General features: G+C 38.1%; 2 protein-coding genes across 5 annotated transcripts; both read left to right on the top strand.

The window, feature by feature from the left end:
• Nucleotides 1-269: 269 nt before the first annotated feature.
• Nucleotides 270-12572, top strand: arfgap3 (ADP ribosylation factor GTPase activating protein 3). Of its 3 annotated transcripts, none has more exons than XM_020714057.2 (17): nt 270-462; nt 1994-2112; nt 3138-3210; nt 3312-3443; nt 3539-3619; nt 3872-3931; nt 5998-6091; nt 6168-6227; nt 6304-6347; nt 6434-6585; nt 7725-7856; nt 7953-8078; nt 8853-8996; nt 9112-9238; nt 9458-9545; nt 10611-10735; nt 10831-12572. In XM_020714057.2, the coding sequence occupies exons 1-17, from the start codon at nt 394-396 to the stop codon at nt 10846-10848; spliced, it is 1644 nt and encodes a 547-aa protein (XP_020569716.1). In that variant the 5' UTR covers nt 270-393; the 3' UTR covers nt 10849-12572. The 3 variants fall into 3 exon arrangements, with proteins under 3 accessions (XP_020569716.1, XP_011489479.1, XP_011489480.1); XM_011491177.3 differs by having other exon boundaries at nt 271-462; nt 6301-6347; XM_011491178.3 differs by lacking the exon at nt 3872-3931 and having other exon boundaries at nt 272-462; nt 6301-6347.
• A 1504-nt stretch (nt 12573-14076) lies between these two features.
• On the top strand, nt 14077-19779 carry ikbip (IKBKB interacting protein). Of its 2 annotated transcripts, XM_011491176.3 has the most exons (4): nt 14088-14527; nt 14610-14727; nt 18811-19032; nt 19163-19779. In XM_011491176.3, the coding sequence occupies exons 1-4, from the start codon at nt 14322-14324 to the stop codon at nt 19718-19720; spliced, it is 1104 nt and encodes a 367-aa protein (XP_011489478.1). In that variant the 5' UTR covers nt 14088-14321; the 3' UTR covers nt 19721-19779. The 2 variants fall into 2 exon arrangements, with proteins under 2 accessions (XP_004083229.1, XP_011489478.1); XM_004083181.4 differs by lacking the exons at nt 18811-19032; nt 19163-19779 and adding an exon at nt 17578-18595 and having other exon boundaries at nt 14077-14527.
• Nucleotides 19780-19853: the final 74 nt, after the last annotated feature.

The following is a 19853-nucleotide window of genomic DNA, read 5'->3' as shown; positions in this document are numbered from 1 at the left end:
TTACCATAAATAGATAGTATTAAAAAAAGTAAACTTCCAAGTATTTTTCTCCACTTTAAGTAAAGATTGGGTATACTGGTAGACTCCAAATAATATACTGAATAAAATTTTGAGTACATTTATAGAAATTATTTTAAAATGAGCAGAAATGTTTCACAATGTGTCTTTTATTTATCCAATAAAAAAAAATCGTCAATTGTGGCTATTTGACTACATTACCCAGAAGTCCACATAACAATAACACAACCACGAGCCCTTTCTAGCCAATCAGAAAAGACTGTGATGTTCCCTGTCTGACGTGTCACATTAGGCTGTTATTTGGAGAAACACGGTGGTTGTTAGTTGCTAAAAAATTCAACCGCCGGACAGGTTTCCCGACTGTGAATAACAACAATGGCAGAACCAAGCAAACAGGACATTTCGGCTATTTTTAAAAGACTTCGCTCCATTCCTACGAACAAGGTGAGGGTCCCTGAAAAATGGTAGCTGGTGATGTTTTAACTAGGAAGTTAAAATCAAGAAACTGACGCGTCGCACTTTTTTTTTTTTATTATCTCTAAAACGGGGCTAACCTTAAAATCATAATTTACGGTTATTCGCTAAACATGACGTCGCTGTAAACACTTGTTGAACGCTGTTTTTAAGCTAGTTGACTCAACTAGCTGTAAACCATATGTTAGCAGCATTTTTTGACCGTTTTCATCAGCCATGTTTGTTTGGGCTCAAATTTGGTTCAACCCAAACAATAGAACATGTCACTGCGGACATCCTTAATGACAAGGAAGTCGTTAAGCCTCAATGTTTTATCGTGGCGATACAGAAACTAGAAAATTAGCCTCTCCTGCATCTAACAGCTGTTCTCATCTCACAGCCTTCCATTTGGTTTTTTCTTGATTGTTTTTGGGTCTTTTGACGCCAAACAAAGAATATCAATTATACTATTGGTAAAAAAAACTGAACGAAAAATGTTATTAAATTGATTAAAAGTAAATTCCCCTCCACTAAATGTAAAACACATTATTTCTAGGAGTGAAATGATTCATTTTAACCATTCGATTCATAGAATAATTTGTGGATGATTTGATTCATAGTCTATGTTGGTTCATTTTGAATGATTTGATCCGAAAACTCCAATTACCTGGTTACTGAACAGTTCAGGTGAAGTTTTCCAGATTCCTTGTATTTCTTGCGAGATAATCAAGTCCACATATAAAAATACTAAAGCAAATACTTATTGATAGTTTCATTGGTGTCTCTTATGACTGGGAACATTTCTTTTAATAAACAAAATGCATAAAAATAATAGTTTTTATCAATGGAACATGTCTCACAAACTGCATGCAACCCCGTTATAACCATTTTATCATGGAAGAAGAATATAGCAGAGAATCGCATTCTGGATGTGACATCATCAAACAGTTTTCTAAAAGAATGACTAGAACACAGGGATCTCCTCTCTTATCCATCCATCCATCCATCCATCCATCCATCCATCATCTGGGTAGCAGAGGCAGCAGATGCCCAGACTTCCTTCTCACCCGCCACTTCTTCCAGCTCCTCTGGAGGGACCGTGACACATTCCCAGGCCAGCTGAGAGACGTAGTGTCCCTTTGCAGCTTGTCCTGGGTCTTCCCCGGGACTTCCCTTCTAATTTTCGTGCATAGTCTAGATCTAATGTCTCATCCTAACCCTTGCAACCCTGTTATGCATATAAACAAAATAAGACAATTGTTAATATTAGTTTTTATTATTTGTTGTCTGCTGTGTTTTTTATACGTTATAGTAAAATAAACCTCGATCCAAATGGTATGTTCCAATATTTATTGTACTTGATCTATTTCATTTTGAAATGATCTTATAATGGTATTGGTCGATTTGATTATCAATTTTCAAGATTGATTAGGGTTGGATTGTAGAAATATCAATCAGTTGATTGATTAAGTTGATTAATCGTTACACCTATATTTATTTTAGTTTTTTCTTTTTGTTGTAGGTCTGTTTTGACTGTGCTGCTAAAAACCCCAGCTGGGCCAGCATCACCTATGGTGTGTTTCTCTGCATAGACTGCTCTGGGACGCATCGCTCTCTGGGTGTTCATCTGTCCTTCATAAGGTTTGTTCAGGATGTTGCCTCAGTCTGGATGTGGGTCAGAACTGAGTACGTAGTCTTTGTGTGTTTAACTTTTATTACATAACAGTGATCCTGTTTCTAATGAAATTATAAATATTTATTTTTTTCTCTACATTCTTTAGATAACTTTTTGCAGAAACCTTTTAGATAACTATTTTTTTGGCACAAAAATATTTAGTTTAGTTAAAAGTTGTATAGATTATTCATTTGATATAAAAAAAATTTTTTACTTTTTGAGTATAGACACCTTTTTTCTATTTAAAAGCTAATTCAGACTTAGAACAATTCTTCAGGGGTTTGAAAAATGGAATAGCAAATGTAAACGTAACAATTAGCTAACTTTGTAACAAATTTTAGCAAGATAAAAAAAATTGCCACTAAGGTTACAGTTTTTTTAGTTTCAGTTACTTAATTATCAGTCTCATTTTTTTCTCTGTAGATTATACATATTTGCTTCCAAATCGGTATTTTGGAAGTTTTAAATTGAAGTTTAAGGAGATGAAAAATGTTACATTCATCTTCACTTTCCTTAAATTTTTGCAACCTTTTTGTGAATTGTAGCACAAGTCATCGAAGGTTGTTTAACTATAGCAATAAATTTGGGCTCTTTTATCCATCTGTCTATTAAATTACTTTTGATTTAAGTGGTTTATCTAACCCCTTAACGCCTGAATTTATTTCCATTCATGGAAAAGAAAATTGCTTATTTTTGTCTTTCATGCTAAGTTTGAAGCCACAGTGGTTTGATGCATATTTGCTTCAATAGGCATCGTGTGGTTTATACAAAAAACGAAAGTATAACTGTAATTACCCTAAAGATAAATATTTAAATGTAACAAATCTAACATTTAGACCAAAAAATCTAATCAAATAAAATAGTTTTTACATTGCATTTTAACTTGAACCAAAGATTTCATTCAACAATTCCCATAAATATATAAACTATCACAAATGTGAGTTTATTTAAAGACAAAGAAATTCTAAATTGAGTGGAACTCCTCTCACAGGTCCACTGAACTGGATTTTAACTGGTCCTGGTTCCAGCTAAGGTGTATGCAAGTAGGAGGCAATGCTAGTGCGGTGAGTAACACAGAGCAACACAGCAGCACATTATCAACACTATCCCATGAAGTTTTTAGCTTCTTCCCCTTTTTACTAAATTATCTTTGATTTTGTGACAGATTGCATTCTTCAACCAGCATGGCTGCACGTCCAGTGCTGCCAATACCAAGTATAACTGCCGAGCCGCGCAGCTGTACAGAGAAAAGATAAAAGCGTTAGCCACGCAAGCCACCAGAAGCCATGGCACAGAGGTGATGGAATCACACGAGGTTCTGCAACACGGCTGAACCCGTCTGTAATAATTTAACACCTAAACTGAGTTGGACTGTTCCTCTCTTCACCACAGCTGTGGCTCGACAGCCAAGCTCCGGTCTCCCCAACGTCACCGGATGACAAGCAGGTGGATTTCTTCTCTCTTCATTCACAGGTATGAAAGCTGCGTATTTCAGGCTCAACGTATCTTATGTGTGCCAGAAACTGCAATGATGAGAGCGTATGACAAAAAAAAAAAATTAAAACCACTGGAACATTTGTTGAAAGACCAAATAGAAATGCTAGTCATTGCAACAAAACAGAATAGGGGCCACAAACTAAAGATAAATGGATGTTCTACCATAACTTTGTGGGAACATGTGGAATTTTTCTTCACTTTCAACTCTTAAATCCTGTGGTTGCTTAGTCACCGTTGCTGGAGCCAATCCAGTTACTGTTGGACGAAGGCGGGGTTCACCCTGAGCAGGTTACTATTCCATTGCACACGCATACACATACACACACACACACACACACACACACACACTCTCTCTCTAGCGCACACAGCACACACATGCACACCTAGAGACATTTTAAAGATATCAACTATCCTAAGAAGCAAGTTTTTGGACTGTGAAAGGAAACCAGAGTGCCTGGAAAAATCCCACACATGCACAGGGAGAACATGAACAAATAAAGGTCCCGACAGGATTTGAACCAGGGCCTTCTTGCTGTGAGGCAAGAGTGCTAACCACTACACCACAGTGCTACCGCCTGTCAATATACAATTCTAATTTTAGGAATATAGGTGAGTTTTAAGTTAAACTTCTTCATCCACTGTTGTTTTTTTATTTATTTTATTTTTATTTTTTGGGTTTTAGAATTGTAGTTTGGATATTTTTTCCCACTACTAGTCAAATTGTCTGTACCAGCTCAAACGAAGGATAACCCGATCTGATCATGTGATCAGATATTGGCTGTAGTGTCAGACTCAATCAAAATCAAATGTTGTACCCCGATCGGGGATCAAATATTTGTTTTATTATTCTTTTGATCAGCTCTATTTATTTCAAGCTTATTATTACGGATTAATAATCTGCATATCATGAACGGATCATGACATTTTATTGCCATAAAGCACAGCAGAATACGGCACCAGGCTGAGCAGGAGGCGCACAAAAACAGTTCAGTAAAGTTGGCGGGATAATCACAGATTCATATCTCCAGGTTCAATAACTCTTTTATAAACGTTTTAAACTGACAGCAGGTGTGTATATTGGTTTGCTTTAACGCAAACAACGACCTACAAAAGCCATTTATAAATATACATGTCTTAATATATTTTTTATGAGAATTGAATTGAGAGACAGCAGCAAGACGACTGCCAAGGTAATGTCACAAAGTGCAAGCTCATGAATTAATCATGAATACTCATCATCATAATGATGCTACAGCAACAATTTTGGAGCATGTCATCATTAATTTTTAAGAGTTTTAATGGCGAGATGAATCACATAAGTAAGGGTGAATGGCAGACGAAGTGTGCATTATCAGAAATTAGTTCACTCTGCGTCAGATGGTTCAGGCTTCCACGGCGTGTGTTAATTTCTGATGATGCACATCTTGAAGGGCATTAACCCGCTCATACCATGGTCGCTTACAAAAGAAATAAATATTCAATCAGTTTTTAATACTTTATTCTTGTTATTTTTTGGTTTGGATCGCATTTTCTCAAAAAACGGACTATTCACGGACTATCATGTGATGAAGCTAAAGTTTGTAATAAAGAAGCTGGCGCAGTGATACAGAACATTTAAGATATGTGACCGGAACTTCCTTTTTGGCTGTGCATTATCAATGTGCGTTTTCACTTTTTAACGCACACCCAGCAGCCAATCAGAATAGAGAATTCACCCAGACCTCGGTATAATTACAAATATTTAGTACTTCAGAAGATCCTGAAGATCCTTCTGAATAAGCTAGAGTCATCAAACTTTCTCACATGAATAATTATCACTTATTTAATACTATTTAGTTATTTTTTCTAGTTGGTGAATACAAAGTTGAGGAAAACCTGAATCTGTTAATGAAATTTCAATTTTTAATGCATTACATGAGTATTTGATCAGGACTGGATATCGGCAGTTACTTAAAATTAAATGACTCTCAATCTTATCGGGGACATAAAAACCTGATTACGTGAAATCTAATGGAAAAATTCCTCTCTTTTTTTTTCTATGTTAACAAAATATTTTTTTTGTGTTCATTTATTTATCTATGTCCTTTAAGCAAGATTTCTGAGTATGCTGAGAGATCCGGGGGGGTCGTATCCCTTCAAGCCCCTGTTGCCCTGGATCATGCCCTGTTTAGGGAAGAATTTCTTCTTAAACGAATGTCTGATTAAAAATCTAATCTAAATATTTAAATCTAATCCTAATGTTAGTGTGGAAAGTTACCATCACCAGCCATTGATTCTCAAGAGAAACTTCATCTAAGAAGATGATGCCATTTTTTCTGTGTGTTTTAGAACTAATGTTTTTGTGTTTTCTCCAGACCTCTCCTGATAACCTGAACTTTGACAAAATGACTCTCAGCTCCTCAACTACAAAAACATCTTCAACTGTGGAAAAAGACAAAGACCCAAATGGTATTTTTGATTGATCATAGATTCCAATTTTTGTTTTTTCTATTTTATGGTCTGCTAACATACCTGTCACTTTTAGGTAATGTAGAGAAGGGTCCCAGTGTGGAAATGTTGAGCGTTTCTCCAACAGCAAACCTAGGTCTGTTCATATTTGCTTTAAAATTGAGCCTAAATTCAGCTGCATGTAGATAAATGGTTTCATTTTTCCTCAGAAGCCTCCTCTTTATTCAAGAAGAAGCCAGCAGGCACCAAAAAAACAGTATGCACAAAGTCATATTTTGCAAAAGTATATTTCTGGTAGATCTATATTTTTGTCAGATGATTGATGTGTTTGTGGACTTGCAGTTGGCAGCTAAAAAAGGTGGTCTGGGTGCCCAGAAGGTTAGCAGTCAGAGTTTCTCGGAGCGTGAGAAGAAAGCTCAGGATGCAGACAAACGCCGAGAGAAAGACGAGAGCTTCACTGCTGCCAGGAAGGAGATCGCCTCCGAGGAGTCCATGTACGTTTCTGCTTGTAATAAAGTTATACCTATTTGAAATGTCCTTTTAACCCAGCGGTCTGCAACCTTTGTGTTCTCTGGACCTAAACCCAGAGACAGCCGCTAAGTTCCACTTCACTCTTTAGAAAATTACACTTTATGTTTTTGTGGCCACTAGGTCATTAAATAAAATAATGTTGCTCTTTAAATATTTAGAATAATTAAAATTCTTTGAATTTTAACTACTTTTGATAAAGCACATACAAGTTCCTTTCAAAATAAAATGCACCCTGTGTTAAATAATTTTTTGTGCTTTTGCAGCAGATTTAGTAAAAATGTAAGAGAGTCAAACATCAATGTCAAACATTTTCTAGGACTTTGGAGCACCTTCATCTTTTTTCTTTTACCGTCGGTTATAAACATCACAACATTGATCTAGAATCCATTAAAAAAAAAAAGAATAAATAGACATAATAAACCACTCTGAAAATAAACTAAACCTTTAAACTTCATTTTGCTCAGGCATCTGACATCAGCAAACATCTTAATTAACGAAAACAAATGGACCTAAACTGCAAAAAACAATTATTTATTTAAAGCATTAGGATTTTCTTCAAAGAGCCACAAAGGAGGGAAAAAATGTGGCTCCAGGGCCTCAGGATGCAGACTTGATTCACAGTTACTGCTGCGCAATCTCAATATTTTGTAATTTTTTTCTTTATATTGCAATTTTTATTTTCCCCTTTATTTATTTGTTCATTTATTTACAGCGCACTTTGTTCTCCATCCTTATTGGCTGTATGCCATTTCAATCAATCGACTCTGTATCGTGTCTCCTGTGCAGAACTCAGCTTTCCAAATAAATCTTCAATCAGTAGCAGATTTAAATTTTTATTCTATAATACTGGATTTATTTTTCTACAAAGGTTTGAATTTTGAGAGTGAAATGTGAAAATATTAAAGTCTGTTTTTAAAATAGTGCATGCTATAATAAATCAAATTCGTTTATCATAGGTTATTTTTAGAACGTAACCCCTGTGATAAATGAGGGACCACGGCATTCCAATAACCCAGATTTAAATGACTTATTATCTGAATATTCCCCAAACAATCGATTGTTTGGGGAATATTTGTGACTCGTCTTCTCATTTCGTCCTCAGAGCTCCTTCCCTGCGACTGACCTATAAGGAGTTTGAGCAGCAGAAGAAGCTTGAAGATCACAAATTGAAGGGATTGGAAGGCAAGAAGAAGGAGCAAGTGGACAGACTGGGCATGGGCATGGGCATGAGGAGGTTTGATGATGGAGGCAGAGATGCAAGGTTTCAAGTCCAACATGTTTTTCTTTTTTTGTGTATCACTGTCGTCTCTTTTCCTGCTTGACCCTCTAGTGGAGTTTCTCACTCGGTTACATCTGAGATGCACACCATCCAGCAGGAAAGTCCTCTTGGAGCCAAAACGACCAAAGCGCGAAGATTTACTGATGACGATGAAGATGAAGGTTCCTTCAGTTCAAGGTCAATTCAAAGCTGTTTGTACTGCAGCTCAGATTACGGTTTTGCTTTGGAAACTGGTCTCTACAGTAGGAACTGTCTTTAAAGTCCCACTGCCATCATCTTTGATCTAGTTTCAAATTATGAATACCGGTATGCTTTTTTCAGACAAAATAAAAAGCTTTTTCTAGGAAATAGTTTCTGCAGAGCGGCAGGAGAAATTCAAATGTTGTGGATAGCGCTGTTGGCACGGAGCAAATACGCCCCCACTTCCTGTCACCCACCTATTTACATGCTCTCCCACTAGCTTACAACCCCTCACACCCATAACAGATCAAAAAAGACGTACATGGATCTAGTCGTCTACGGGAGGATGTATCAGAGCTTGTGACCCGCTTAACCTATTTTTTTTGTAATAAATACCATCTTTTTCAATTGGCATTTTTTCGTCTGCTCCTGATTCACAATAATTTTTTTAATCTATGTCCTCCTTCATGAGAAAAATGACATAAGAACATGTTAAAAACACAATTTCCATCAAAGTGGGTCTTTAAACAACTGTTTACAAGTCCAAAAACTAAAATGAATCGAAACAGAGAATTCAGAATTCACCCTTCTGCTGTTAATTTTTCCCATAAACCTGTTTTAAGATTTTGTCATGTGTAAACCCAATGAAAAAATAATAAATGCACAATCAAGGTTAGAAAAATTGTCACCATATCTGAAAATATTTGTGCTTTTGAAGCTTTAATTATTGGACATTGTACAGTAGAATGAATATTACTTTCTTGTTTTAAGGTCTCTCTCACGCTTTGAGGACCAATCAGACATTTTCTCTTCACGCTGGACTGATGGAAGTGATGGCGGAGGCTGGATGAAGGAGAGCAAGACCCCGGAGCCGGACTTCTTCATGTCCTCCACCATCACTTCATTTGATGACAGGTGAGACGGTTCTCAGGAGCTTAATGCTGAGCATAAATGGATACATTTGGTTCTTTTCTGAACTCAAATAATGTTTTTAGAAAATGCAGATGATGTTAACTATGAGTTTCATCAGGGCTGTGGCCAGGAAGAAGTCGGAGTCGGTGCCGGTCTCAGATTCCGAAGAAGCTCGAAGGAAGTTTGGAAATGATGTCAAAGCCATCTCATCCGACATGTACTTCGGAAAACAGGACGACTCTGAGGTACATCGTACACATAGTACACAAAAGCACTTTACAACATTTACTTCATGAAAGTTTGTAGAAGTTTAGGCCTGTTTCAAAGAATAGGTCACAGAATGTGAGAGTTAAATAGTTTAGTTTACAAATTTTTCATTTCAACTTTTTGAAATTTCACATCAACATTTTTAAATATTTCTTCTTTTTTTTTAAACTTTATTTCTGTCTCCGTTATCTTCTTAGTATGAAGCCAAAACTCGTCTGGAGAGGTTTTCAGGAAGCGCCTCCATAAGTTCAGCAGATTTGTTTGATGACCCAAAGAAGCAGACGGGTAAGCACAACACTTCTCCTCTAACTTACATTTTTGAGGAATGTTTGAATTAAATAAAATAGTTGTGTCCTTTCAAACCATTTTCAAATTTCCTATTCATCCTAATATAACAGCCTTGACATTCCAATTGCTCCTAATAATAAATAATTGCAAATATACCTGCAGAACACACGCAAAGCGCTGAATAGATTAAATTGAATGACTGTCAAGTGGAGTTGGATTAATTGCTTGAAAGGGAGAAGAAAATTTATCAAATCTATTCTAATCAAACTTTATTTTTAAAGCACAAAGTGCACTACAGACTTAAAACTAAAAATTAAATTGAAAACACAAAGATTCTCCACAACTCCCTGCCCCCAACATAATGAAGCAGGTAATGACCCTTGAAATGATATTTTGGAGAACTATCCACACCATCATCACAGAGGTCGTCACCCCTGATCAACGCCAACCGCCAGACCTGTGAGGTCAGACTGCGATGACCCCCGTACCACCAGAGGAACCGGTCACTGAGCGGAGGAGATTAAATATCAAATGAGTAAATGAGTAGGCCTTGATGAAGTAAAAAATCAAAATGGTCACAAAAAGCAGTTGATCATGCATAAAATATGATTTACTTCGCTTTTTTTACACATAGTCCCCATAATCTTAACATCTGTTTAAAGTTATTAATACTTTTTTCAGTCTAAGTGCAGAAAATTGATTATGGATTATCATTAGAATAAGTGATTTCACTATTACACATAACATGTTCTATAGCAAAAATGGAATCTTATCGATTATTACCAAAGAACCCGGGAACATTTTTCTTCTGGTCTTTTAAAGTTAATTTGACAAATGTTCTTAGTCAATTCATTTTGGAGAGCCCCAAATAACAGCCACATAAAAAATTAGAATAAATAAATGATGATGATCATCTAAAAAAAAAAAAAAAACAGCTGCCAAATTTGACCCCGTGGGATCTCCAGGGTCTAGTTGTTTGATGCAGCTGCGTTTTTTTCTCCCATGGCATAAAATCTACAACTGACGTGTTTGTTTGGGGTTTTTTTGCGCTAATGTTCACAGGAAGCTCGTACCGTCTGACCAACATGCTGCCCAACGCTCCTGACATGTCGCAGCTCAGAATGGGGGTGCGCTCAGTTGCAGGAAAGCTCTCCGTAATGGCGAGCGGCGTAGTTAACTCCATACAGGTCGGTCATGTTTTTTACAAATCAAGATCAAAAACCACCTCGTCTCCACGGCCCAGTCTGTCCTTTGAGGCTAATCTCTATTTATTTTTTTTCAGGATCATTACAATTCCTAAAGCGGAAAACTCTTGTGAAGATGTTTGGGAACTCACCAGGGAGAGACCATTTTTCACCGCAAGTCATCAGATTTACCGAGTTATTTACACTTTCTTTATGTTTTGGTTATTAGCGATTATGTATACACATTAAAAATATCACTTAAATCAGTAAATCTCTGAACTTTTGTGAAGTTTTCCCCCTAGAAACGCTGAAGAACGATGCATGTTGTGAAGACTTGAATTCTGTTTTGTTTTCTTTGAGTTTAAGAAGTGGAAATGCCGTTATGGACCGTAGGGTTTAGTGGAGGATTGACAGAACTTTAAACTCCGGATGATCAAACTCCAACTAATGAAGACAATCCTTTTAGTGAACTGAATGATGGATTCACAGAAGTTTCAATGAGACCTTTCTGTCCCGAAAGTGAACTTACATTTGCTCCTCCTTTTATTTTTGAAAAAGTTTGGCGGGGCCGGTGCATTTTTCCTTATCAAGTATATTACTTATGTAGCTTCTTCAGATCACAAAATTATTCAATTCTTTCAAATGCAGCCTTTTTTTTATTACAAAGCTTTATTTATCCAAAAGGTTGTACAGATGGTAGCTGTACCAAAGAAATAGCTTGTGTTCTTAGCCTTTACTTCACATCTGCATTGACATAAATAGTAATATTTAGATAGAAGACTTTATTTGTAATAACTGCTATTCATTTATACTATATGCTTTCAATCCACATGCAGACATTTGTTTCCCCAATAACAATAATAATTCCAGAGAAACCAGTGATAATCAGGATGGAATAGAGTAGAGCTATTAGAATTATTAATCAGACGCCTCCCTTATCCCTTTCAGTTGACGGGTTCTTTTCTTTGTTCATTGTCTTCAAATACTTATTACTTTTACTTTTAAACATCATTAAAATTTTGGATGGTAGTACAATGATACTAGGTTATTTGGGGAGTTGTGTGGTATAGAAACTGACAACATCACACAGTTTTACAAGTTTGTATTGCAAATTTCCTCTAAATTTATATATAAATCCTTTAATTTCTGTAGTTTCTTTAATAACCACTAAAGGATGGTTATTTGGACTCTTCTGTTAAAAGGTTTAACTTTATCACAAAGATAAACATATAGTCCAGTTTCAAAAAGATTGTTATTGTTGTATTTATTGGTAGAGAACAGAATTATTCCTTTGAATCAGCTGCTTTGTTGATTTCAGATTTATGCAATTGAAGGAGCATGTTTCTTTAATTAGCAGATGGGCAGACCATGACGTTCTATTTATTCCTGGTTTCTATTTTATGAAAATTGTTGAGTTTTTATGGAGTAAACCAAAGTCAACAGAATATAGTTAGGATTCAACAATGTGAAGATGATTCTTTTACTCCAACCGAGCATAGTGGGATGATTACAAGCTCTTGGTACTTTTTTGGCATTGTTTACTTTTGAAAAACTGTGTAGATATTTAAAAAGAAGTAAAAACTTTCCACTTTTGTTTCTTTATTTTAGTGCTGAAACATAAAGAGATCACGGCTCAGTACCCCAACTGCAAACAGAGTGTAAAAGGCTAGAAGATTTTACATTTATTTTTATTTTTATTTATTCTATTACTGAGAAGATTTCAGTGATAAGCGTCCCTGCTCAAGAGAACCAAAAAAAATCCACCTCAAATAAAATTTCTTTTTTATGGAACTTTGTTGTCGGTCCTTGGTTTACTAAAATAAAAACTGTCATGATAAAATGTATGTTTGATTTATTTATCAATATGGGTCCTCCTGAGTGTTTTTGAAATAAAAATGAAGCATTTTCTGACAAACTGGAACCTACATTTTTAATTCTAAAGCATCTTTGACCACAGCAGTGACCGTAAACGCTTTTAAAAATTTTGTAACCTCTCTGGATGTTTCATTTTTTTCCAGGCTGTTTAGATTTTTACTGTTGCCTCCATGGTTAGTATTATTTTCTTCCCTGGTTACTCTTCTAACCAAACGTCTCCATGATCACTCCTGGATTGTAATATCACTTCATTGGTTTCAGTGTTGGGAAAAGCTCTCAACGCTTCCTTCATTTTCCAGGAGACTTTCAGGTAACACTACTGTTGTAGTTGGTATCAAAAGCAGAGTTTTACTTGACATTATGTTATTTGGAAGATCAATTCTGTGTTGAAGCTGATTTGTAGTCTTTTTCTTAAGCTATAAAGGAGTTCATCAGTATAGGTGGTTACTCAGTCCAAACTTTAGATTTTCATCACATTTTTGTTTTTACAATTTTTAATCTATATCAATATTTCCATTCTACGGAGCCCTGGACATGACATTAAAAAAAGTTCCCTCATATGAATCATTTGTGGCCACTAATTAGTATTTTGTCTGCCCAAGTTAGTAATTTGTGGCAACAATTTAATATTTTGTGGCCACAAATGGGCATTTTATTAGCATTTTGTTTGCACAAATTAGCATTTTGCAAACACAAACTAGTATTTTCTGGCCACAATTTTGTAGCAGGAAGTGAAGATACTAAAATACCGTCTTGTGGCCACAAAAACAAATTTCTGCACACAAAATACTAATTTGAGTTAATATCACACTAAACTACCAGCGTTACTTTTGTATGTCATAATATACTGGGCAGAATTAAACAATTATTGAAGTGATAACTGTAAAGTTTAAATGGTTATAAAGTACTACAAAAAATATTGTTACCATTTAAAGAATCCCTTTATTTAAGTCCTAATTATATATTTAAATAACCAATTGGTAAATTTTCCAAGCAATATTGAATTTATCATAAATATTTAATGAAAGTTATTTTAAAAATGTGTTCTAAGGTGTGGTAATCTGGAAAAGTGAGAACTCAAAATATGCTTCATTAAATTATTTAACTAATTAATAATTATTCCAACAACTTTTTCGCCAATTTGCAAACAGTCATTTTCTAATCACTGTTTTAAAAAAATAACAAGAGTAAAAAATAATAATAATAATGAGCGTGCCTAATTTAGGGCAAATCCTGGCAGCCGCCTACGTGGCTGGGAGATGCGTTCATGGTTCAGTGCCAATATCGGAACTTAGTTGTACATAACTGGTTTTGCAGTAAATTCTGTAAAATTTAAATATATTTATTTAAAGAGTTGATATTGGTTAATAAAGGAGTTGTGTTTTGAATGATACATGAAACTATGGGTTTTTAAATATATGAACTTAGTGACTTTTGTAAAAGCAGTAGCTGAGCTATCACTACAGCACTTGAAGGCAACTTTTTTTTTTACTGCAGGACTGGAATACAGCTCAAGCTGTGGTAACGGAAATCAAGTTAAACCGTTAATTTATCTGATTTACTTGTTGAAACATTATGAACGTGTATACGTGCCTAAATATTCACTTTAAACGAAAACTTTGCGGGTAGTTCGCTTTTTTATTTTCACCCTCCTGTTGTCTGCTGAGATTAGTTCAAAGGCCAGAACGAGTGTCGGAAAATCAAAATAAAAAAAATGTCTACTGAAGTTAAGCAGAGAAAAAAGGCGCAGGCAAAGAAACAAAGCGCCGAACCTACAGAAACATCGCCCACGACCTGCAGAAATGAAGCTTCGAGGACGGAGGAAGCTCACAACTCGAGACCAAACAAAAACTCCTCGGTTCCCGACATTAAAAGTTTAATTTGCGCTTTCCTGTTTGCAGTCTGCGGAGCTTTAAGCTGGTAAGTCCGTTAACAAGTTTTAATGACTTATTTTATTTTTACATTCCTTTGCGTCTCTGAAGACCTTTCCTCTTTGGTTTAGGGCGGTGCTGCAGCAGAACGAGAGTTTTTCTCAAATTGAAGAAAACTACAAGTTTCTTCACGAGAAAACGTCCAGCCTCTTGGTCATGGAGGAGAAGATCATCACAGTTTCTGAGAAGGTGAATCTTTCATTTCAATTTATGGCAGTGGCGGTTCTACCCTGAATTACTCCCCGGGCGAGACCCTCCCCAGGCCCCCCCCTCCCCCCCCATAGTCACAACAGAACTTTGTTTGTCTTTGTCAACTGACATGTTATATTGTCATTGAAATTAAGAAGTGGATACAAAAGATGTCAGAATTCTGAACAGCATTATAATAGTTATCAGAACACAAAAAATAAAAGACCATAAGCATGGCAAAAATACAGTTAGCTAAGAAATATTAAATCAATATTAAATAAATAATATAAAATAAATATTTTAAAAACATTTATGAATTGGAAATTTAAATTGTCATGTTCTATATCGATCTCTACTTCAGAGAAGAAAAATTAGCTTATGTTTTCCGTCTTCAATCCTTTGATTGGAAAATTTTTAGTTATGACCTGTTGAATTATGTTTTGTCCCCATAGATTTGCAGTAAATGGTAAATATTCATTTTTAAAACTACCTACAGATTTATGGAAATTCTATTGGCTAAAAATATAATCCCACATTTGTAAAACAAATAAAAAATAAACTTCATATGCAGGCTCAAAATTAACCCCTAAATCCCCAGTTAAATGTCAAAAAAACATTGGGAAAACGTTTAGGCTGCCACAAACGATTATTAAATTTAAGACCAATCTCAAATTATTTGCCCCATTAGCATCTTATGGCAGCAGCAGCATGCTGTGTAACCATCACAGCTTTTTTAACATTATGAACTAGTATACAACAGCAAAACACAACAAAACCTTTGTGTTACAGCAGAGCAGACAGACACATGAATCATAACTAATGTTACAAGTTAAGGCAGAGCAAATTTTTAAGAATAAAATCTAAAAAAAAAAAAATGACGCTATTTGCAACATTTGGGCCTACTTCAGTGTTGGTCATCGACCAAAATAAAGTTTTCATCGGCAACGTTGTTGTAGGGCAGGTAGCATTAGAATTTAGAAAAGACATGCATGAAGCTGTGAGGACTTACCCTTTTCTTTATCTCTTTTCTCCTCTTCTTCTTTTCTTTTCTTTCTAAATTGGGCACCAGATGGCTTTGACCTTTTTTTCTCCATATTTTAGATGTTTTTGGCGTTTGTTTGGCATAAATGTCCTCACGTCACGAAGAAGACATCAAGTCCGTCGACTGAACCAACTGTCACCTTAGTGACAGCATTGTTTTGTGTTGCCATTTTTTCATTTGGGCATTTAACACAAAATTAACCCAAAAAAAGCAGAATATATTTTCTATACCTTTATTAAAGTGTAGGTTATAGAATGTCCCCTTATGACTGACTTATAAAAAGGTTTTATAAAGTAGATTCAAACCCCCGCCCTTGTCCCCACCTAGCCACTTAATTTGGAAGCGTCCCACAATTGAACTGATTCCCCGCAGCCCCCCCCCCCCCCCCCCCCCCCCCTTTCTTCACACATTTCCAGCAGGAGCGCGTGCAGCTACAGCCAGGGGCGCTGATTCGCTACATGACGGCGCAGTCGCAGTTTTTACTTTTATTTTCTTCATCAAGCCCGCGACCGTCGCCTCCCCTGAAAGATGAGCCCGCCAGGTTTTGGGCATGCGCAAACGCGGTGGCGCTCCGTGCTCCACCCGCGCCCTCTCCCTTCTTCTTCACACACATTTGTGTCTACTTCTCAAAGACAGGAGAGCGCACAGCTGCGGGGCGAGGGCGGCGGCGCGGCCAGGTTCAGGCTGTTACAAACTCACAAACTGTGACATAAGTAAACCAATAGTGGTGCATATAATATTTTACAAGGGCTGAGCCGCCGGTGCCGCCCCCCTTCAGTTTTCCGCCCCAGGCCACCGCCCGGACGGCCCGTGCCTAAAACCGCTACTGATTTATGGATGAAGATTTAAATCATGCTTTTAAGCTATTTTAAAAGCTTTCCTAGTGGTCTTTTAATCACAAGTATTCCATTTTTTTAGGCAAAAACCGGTGTTGTTTTCTAGGATATAGTTTCTACAGAGCAGCAGGAGTTCATGAGAAATTCACCTCTGACCCGTAGGCAGGACCTTTGCTGAGAGCTCTCTGTTTACACTCTCCCACTAGCTTACAGTCCCTCACACCCCCAACCTAACATTAGCGGTGCAGCAAGAATGGCGAGCAATATCTGAAATATCCAGCTGCACAGTTTACAGCGTATTTTTTACGTCAGGATCACAATCTTTTTTTTATCCCACAGCATTTTTTCGTCTGCTCCTGATTTACAGCCATTTAAATCTTAAAAATCCGTGTTTTTCGGACCAGAGGTCCTTATGCATGTCCTCCATGCTGCTGCCGAACTGTGTCTGGGTCTCCCAAGGTGTTGAAACACAGGGTGGTGTCAGGAAGGGCATCCAGCGTAAAAAAAACCAAACAAAACTCTTTGCCACACCACCAGTGGGGACCCCTGACGGGATAAGCCAAAAGGTGAACATCCAGGTCGCTCCGGAGTATAAGTTACAGCAGCCAGAAAAAAAAGCATGACAAAGAAGAAAAACACACTGATTTTAAATCACTAAATAATTTAAATTCTTCATCCTATGTGTCACTTTTGAACAAACTAGACGACCAGGGAGGGGCGTCTTCTTCTTAATAGTTAAACATAAGAAAGAGTGAAATTATGCTCTTAAAGTTTAATTCAGCAGATTTACTCTTTATTTTAAATAATATTAACCTATATAAATCCATTAAACTGAAAGACATGTTGGACAAAACTATACATTTATGAGTCTTTCTACATCCAAACAAAAACCGAAATTCTCTCAAAAGTTGTTCACACTTTAAGGCCCATTGAGCTCCTGAAAAGGCCTCCTGTTTTGTGTTGCGGCTGCAGCTTGCTGCCTCCGAAGACGACCTTCATGATGCCCTGTCCACCGTCTCCATGGCAACAAGACTCCAGCAGGACATCGCCAGCCTCCACGCGACCGTCATGGCCATGCAGGCGGACGAGAACTCCGCCTCCCGCGACCTGCAAGCCGTCAACGCCCACTTCCTCAATGTGACAGAGACCTGGCAGGAGAAGCTGGCTGCCGTCAACTCCGACCTGTCTGCCCTCAAGGACGAGTCGCGAGAGTCCCACGCCGCAGCGACCGAGCGGGTGAACGAGGCTGAGCGGAGGGCCCGGTTGCTGGCAGAAAAGCTGAATGAGCTCGAAGACAGTACGAAGAGGAACAGCCGAGCTCTGGAGCGCACTGAGGAGGACGACGTCAAGCGAGCACAAGCTCAGCTGGACTGGAACACCAAGCAGGTTCACAAACTGGAGGAGCAGATCAGCAGTCTGACCAAAAGGGAGGCTGAGCTGAGCTCACAGCTGGAGGAGCACATCCCGCGGGCACAGGAGTGCGAGCAACACCTGCCGCAGGTAGAAGAGGCAGTTCGCTCCATCCTGAAGCTGAGCGAAGATCTGAGCGGGGCTGAGAAGAGGCTGGAAGAAGTGACCCTGCAGGTGTTCGGGACCGAGGACAACATGCTGAAAGCGCTGAATGAAATCCTCCAGATCAGACAAGAGCTGGACTCTCTGCACGCTCAGAACAGCATTCTGAAGATGAAAAATGAGTTGTCTGTTATTAAAGAGGCGGTCCGTGAACTCACCACGGTGCTGAGAGAGAGTAGGGCTGAGAGCCAAGGGGAGTCTGACACATTAGATGTAGAAGAATGGGATGATGAAGAGGAGGAGTGGAAGGAAGAAGACTTGGACAAAACAACTGAACCCCCCTCTGAATAAATATTTTCACATAAAAGTATTCAAAATTGAAGTTTTGTTAGAGTCAGTCAAACTTTATACCCTAGTTAGTCTTTTGCAAGGATTTTAATTTAAAAAATGTCTAAAATATGATTCAGATGCCAAAAAATGTGTTTTAGGTTGATATTGTTTTGATGAATTCTTCTTCTTTTGTGCATCTGAACTTTTTTTCTCTTTTTTGAAGTTGTGTTTTTTTAAACTTAAATTAAAGAAAATCATCTTAACTTTGTTTCCTGGCTCATTCCATAATTTTTATTGGCAGATATCACTTAAATCTGTTCTAGGTTTGGTGACTTCAGGAGGTTTCTTTCCGTCTGGTTTCAGTGTGAAAGGGTCCAACAGATGCTGGCGGCTCTTGAGGGTCAGCAGGGGCCGGTGCGGCCTCAGCTAGAGGCCCTGGAGCAGGATGTGGGACGTCTGAAGGAGTGGGCGTCCGGTCTGACGGAAAAGCGAGCGCAGCTTCAGAGCAGCATGACATCACTGCGGGGCGCTGTTGAGCAAATTGAGGCTCGAACCTCAGCCATCACAAAGGACTTCGTCAACAAGGTTTTAGTCCCTCCAAAATTTGAAAAAAAGAAACTTCATACATTTTGAAATATTTGCCCTTTTGAAAGCTGTGGAAGCATCTCTGATGGAAATGTTCTTTTTTTGACAAACGTCCTGCCCGCCTCTCTAGGTGTCGTCCGTCAGGACGGACGTGCGCAGGATGGATGGTCTCCGGTCCGAATTGGAGTCTCTGCTGACTAAAGTGGGAGATCTAGAGAGCCAGAGCACTCAGGTGGAGCACGGCATGATCAAGCGCATCGGAGACGTGCTGGCCAGCAGCATCGACCGCATCTCCAGCCTCCGATCTGCGAGCGAACGCAACTCTCAGGCCATAGAGAAGCTGCGCAAACGCATCCCGGAGCTCGCCGCCGCCGACGCGCAGGTGTCGGAGCGTTTGAGGGAGCTGGAGAGCGGTCGTGCCCGCCTCATCAGAACAGCAACGTTTGCGGCGGATCTGAAACCAAGGGTGGCTACAATGAAGAGAGACTTTGGGGCATTTGACCCTCAGCTGTCAGATCTAACTCTTCGAATTGGGCGCTTGGCGGAGGATCTTCTAAAAAGAGAGCAGGAGATCGCAGAGCTTCGGCAGAACTTATCAAACCTGACAGCAGTGGGAGGGGATTTAAACGCTACAGCGAAGCAGGTCAGCAAAATAGCCGATATTGGAGATATGCACAAGAAAACGTAAACATTTTTGCTCAGATGTCATCTGTTCTGGTTAAATGTAATAAAAAAATCAAAACTAAACTTGGGTTCTGACTCGTGCACACACCTGAGCACACATTCCCAACCTTACTCAAGCTGCTGCAAGACTTGGAACC

The sequence above is a fragment of the Oryzias latipes genome, chromosome 23, assembly GCF_002234675.1.
Source record: "Oryzias latipes chromosome 23, ASM223467v1".
Classification (NCBI taxonomy): domain Eukaryota; kingdom Metazoa; phylum Chordata; class Actinopteri; order Beloniformes; family Adrianichthyidae; genus Oryzias; species Oryzias latipes.
Note: the sequence above shows the minus strand (reverse complement) of the source record. Positions and strands in the feature narration are given on the sequence as shown.

Coding starts and splice junctions, on each gene's coding strand:
- ikbip (XM_004083181.4), top strand. CDS start 14,322: ATGTCTACTGAAGTTAAGCAGAGAAAAAAGGCGCAGGCAAAGAAACAA. Junction 14,528..14,609: donor GTCTGCGGAGCTTTAAGCTG/GTAAGTCCGTTA, acceptor TCTTTGGTTTAG/GGCGGTGCTGCAGCAGAACG. Junction 14,728..17,577: donor TCATCACAGTTTCTGAGAAG/GTGAATCTTTCA, acceptor TTGCGGCTGCAG/CTTGCTGCCTCCGAAGACGA.
- arfgap3 (XM_011491177.3), top strand. CDS start 394: ATGGCAGAACCAAGCAAACAGGACATTTCGGCTATTTTTAAAAGACTT. Junction 463..1,993: donor GCTCCATTCCTACGAACAAG/GTGAGGGTCCCT, acceptor TTTTTGTTGTAG/GTCTGTTTTGACTGTGCTGC. Junction 6,586..7,724: donor ATCGCCTCCGAGGAGTCCAT/GTACGTTTCTGC, acceptor TTTCGTCCTCAG/AGCTCCTTCCCTGCGACTGA.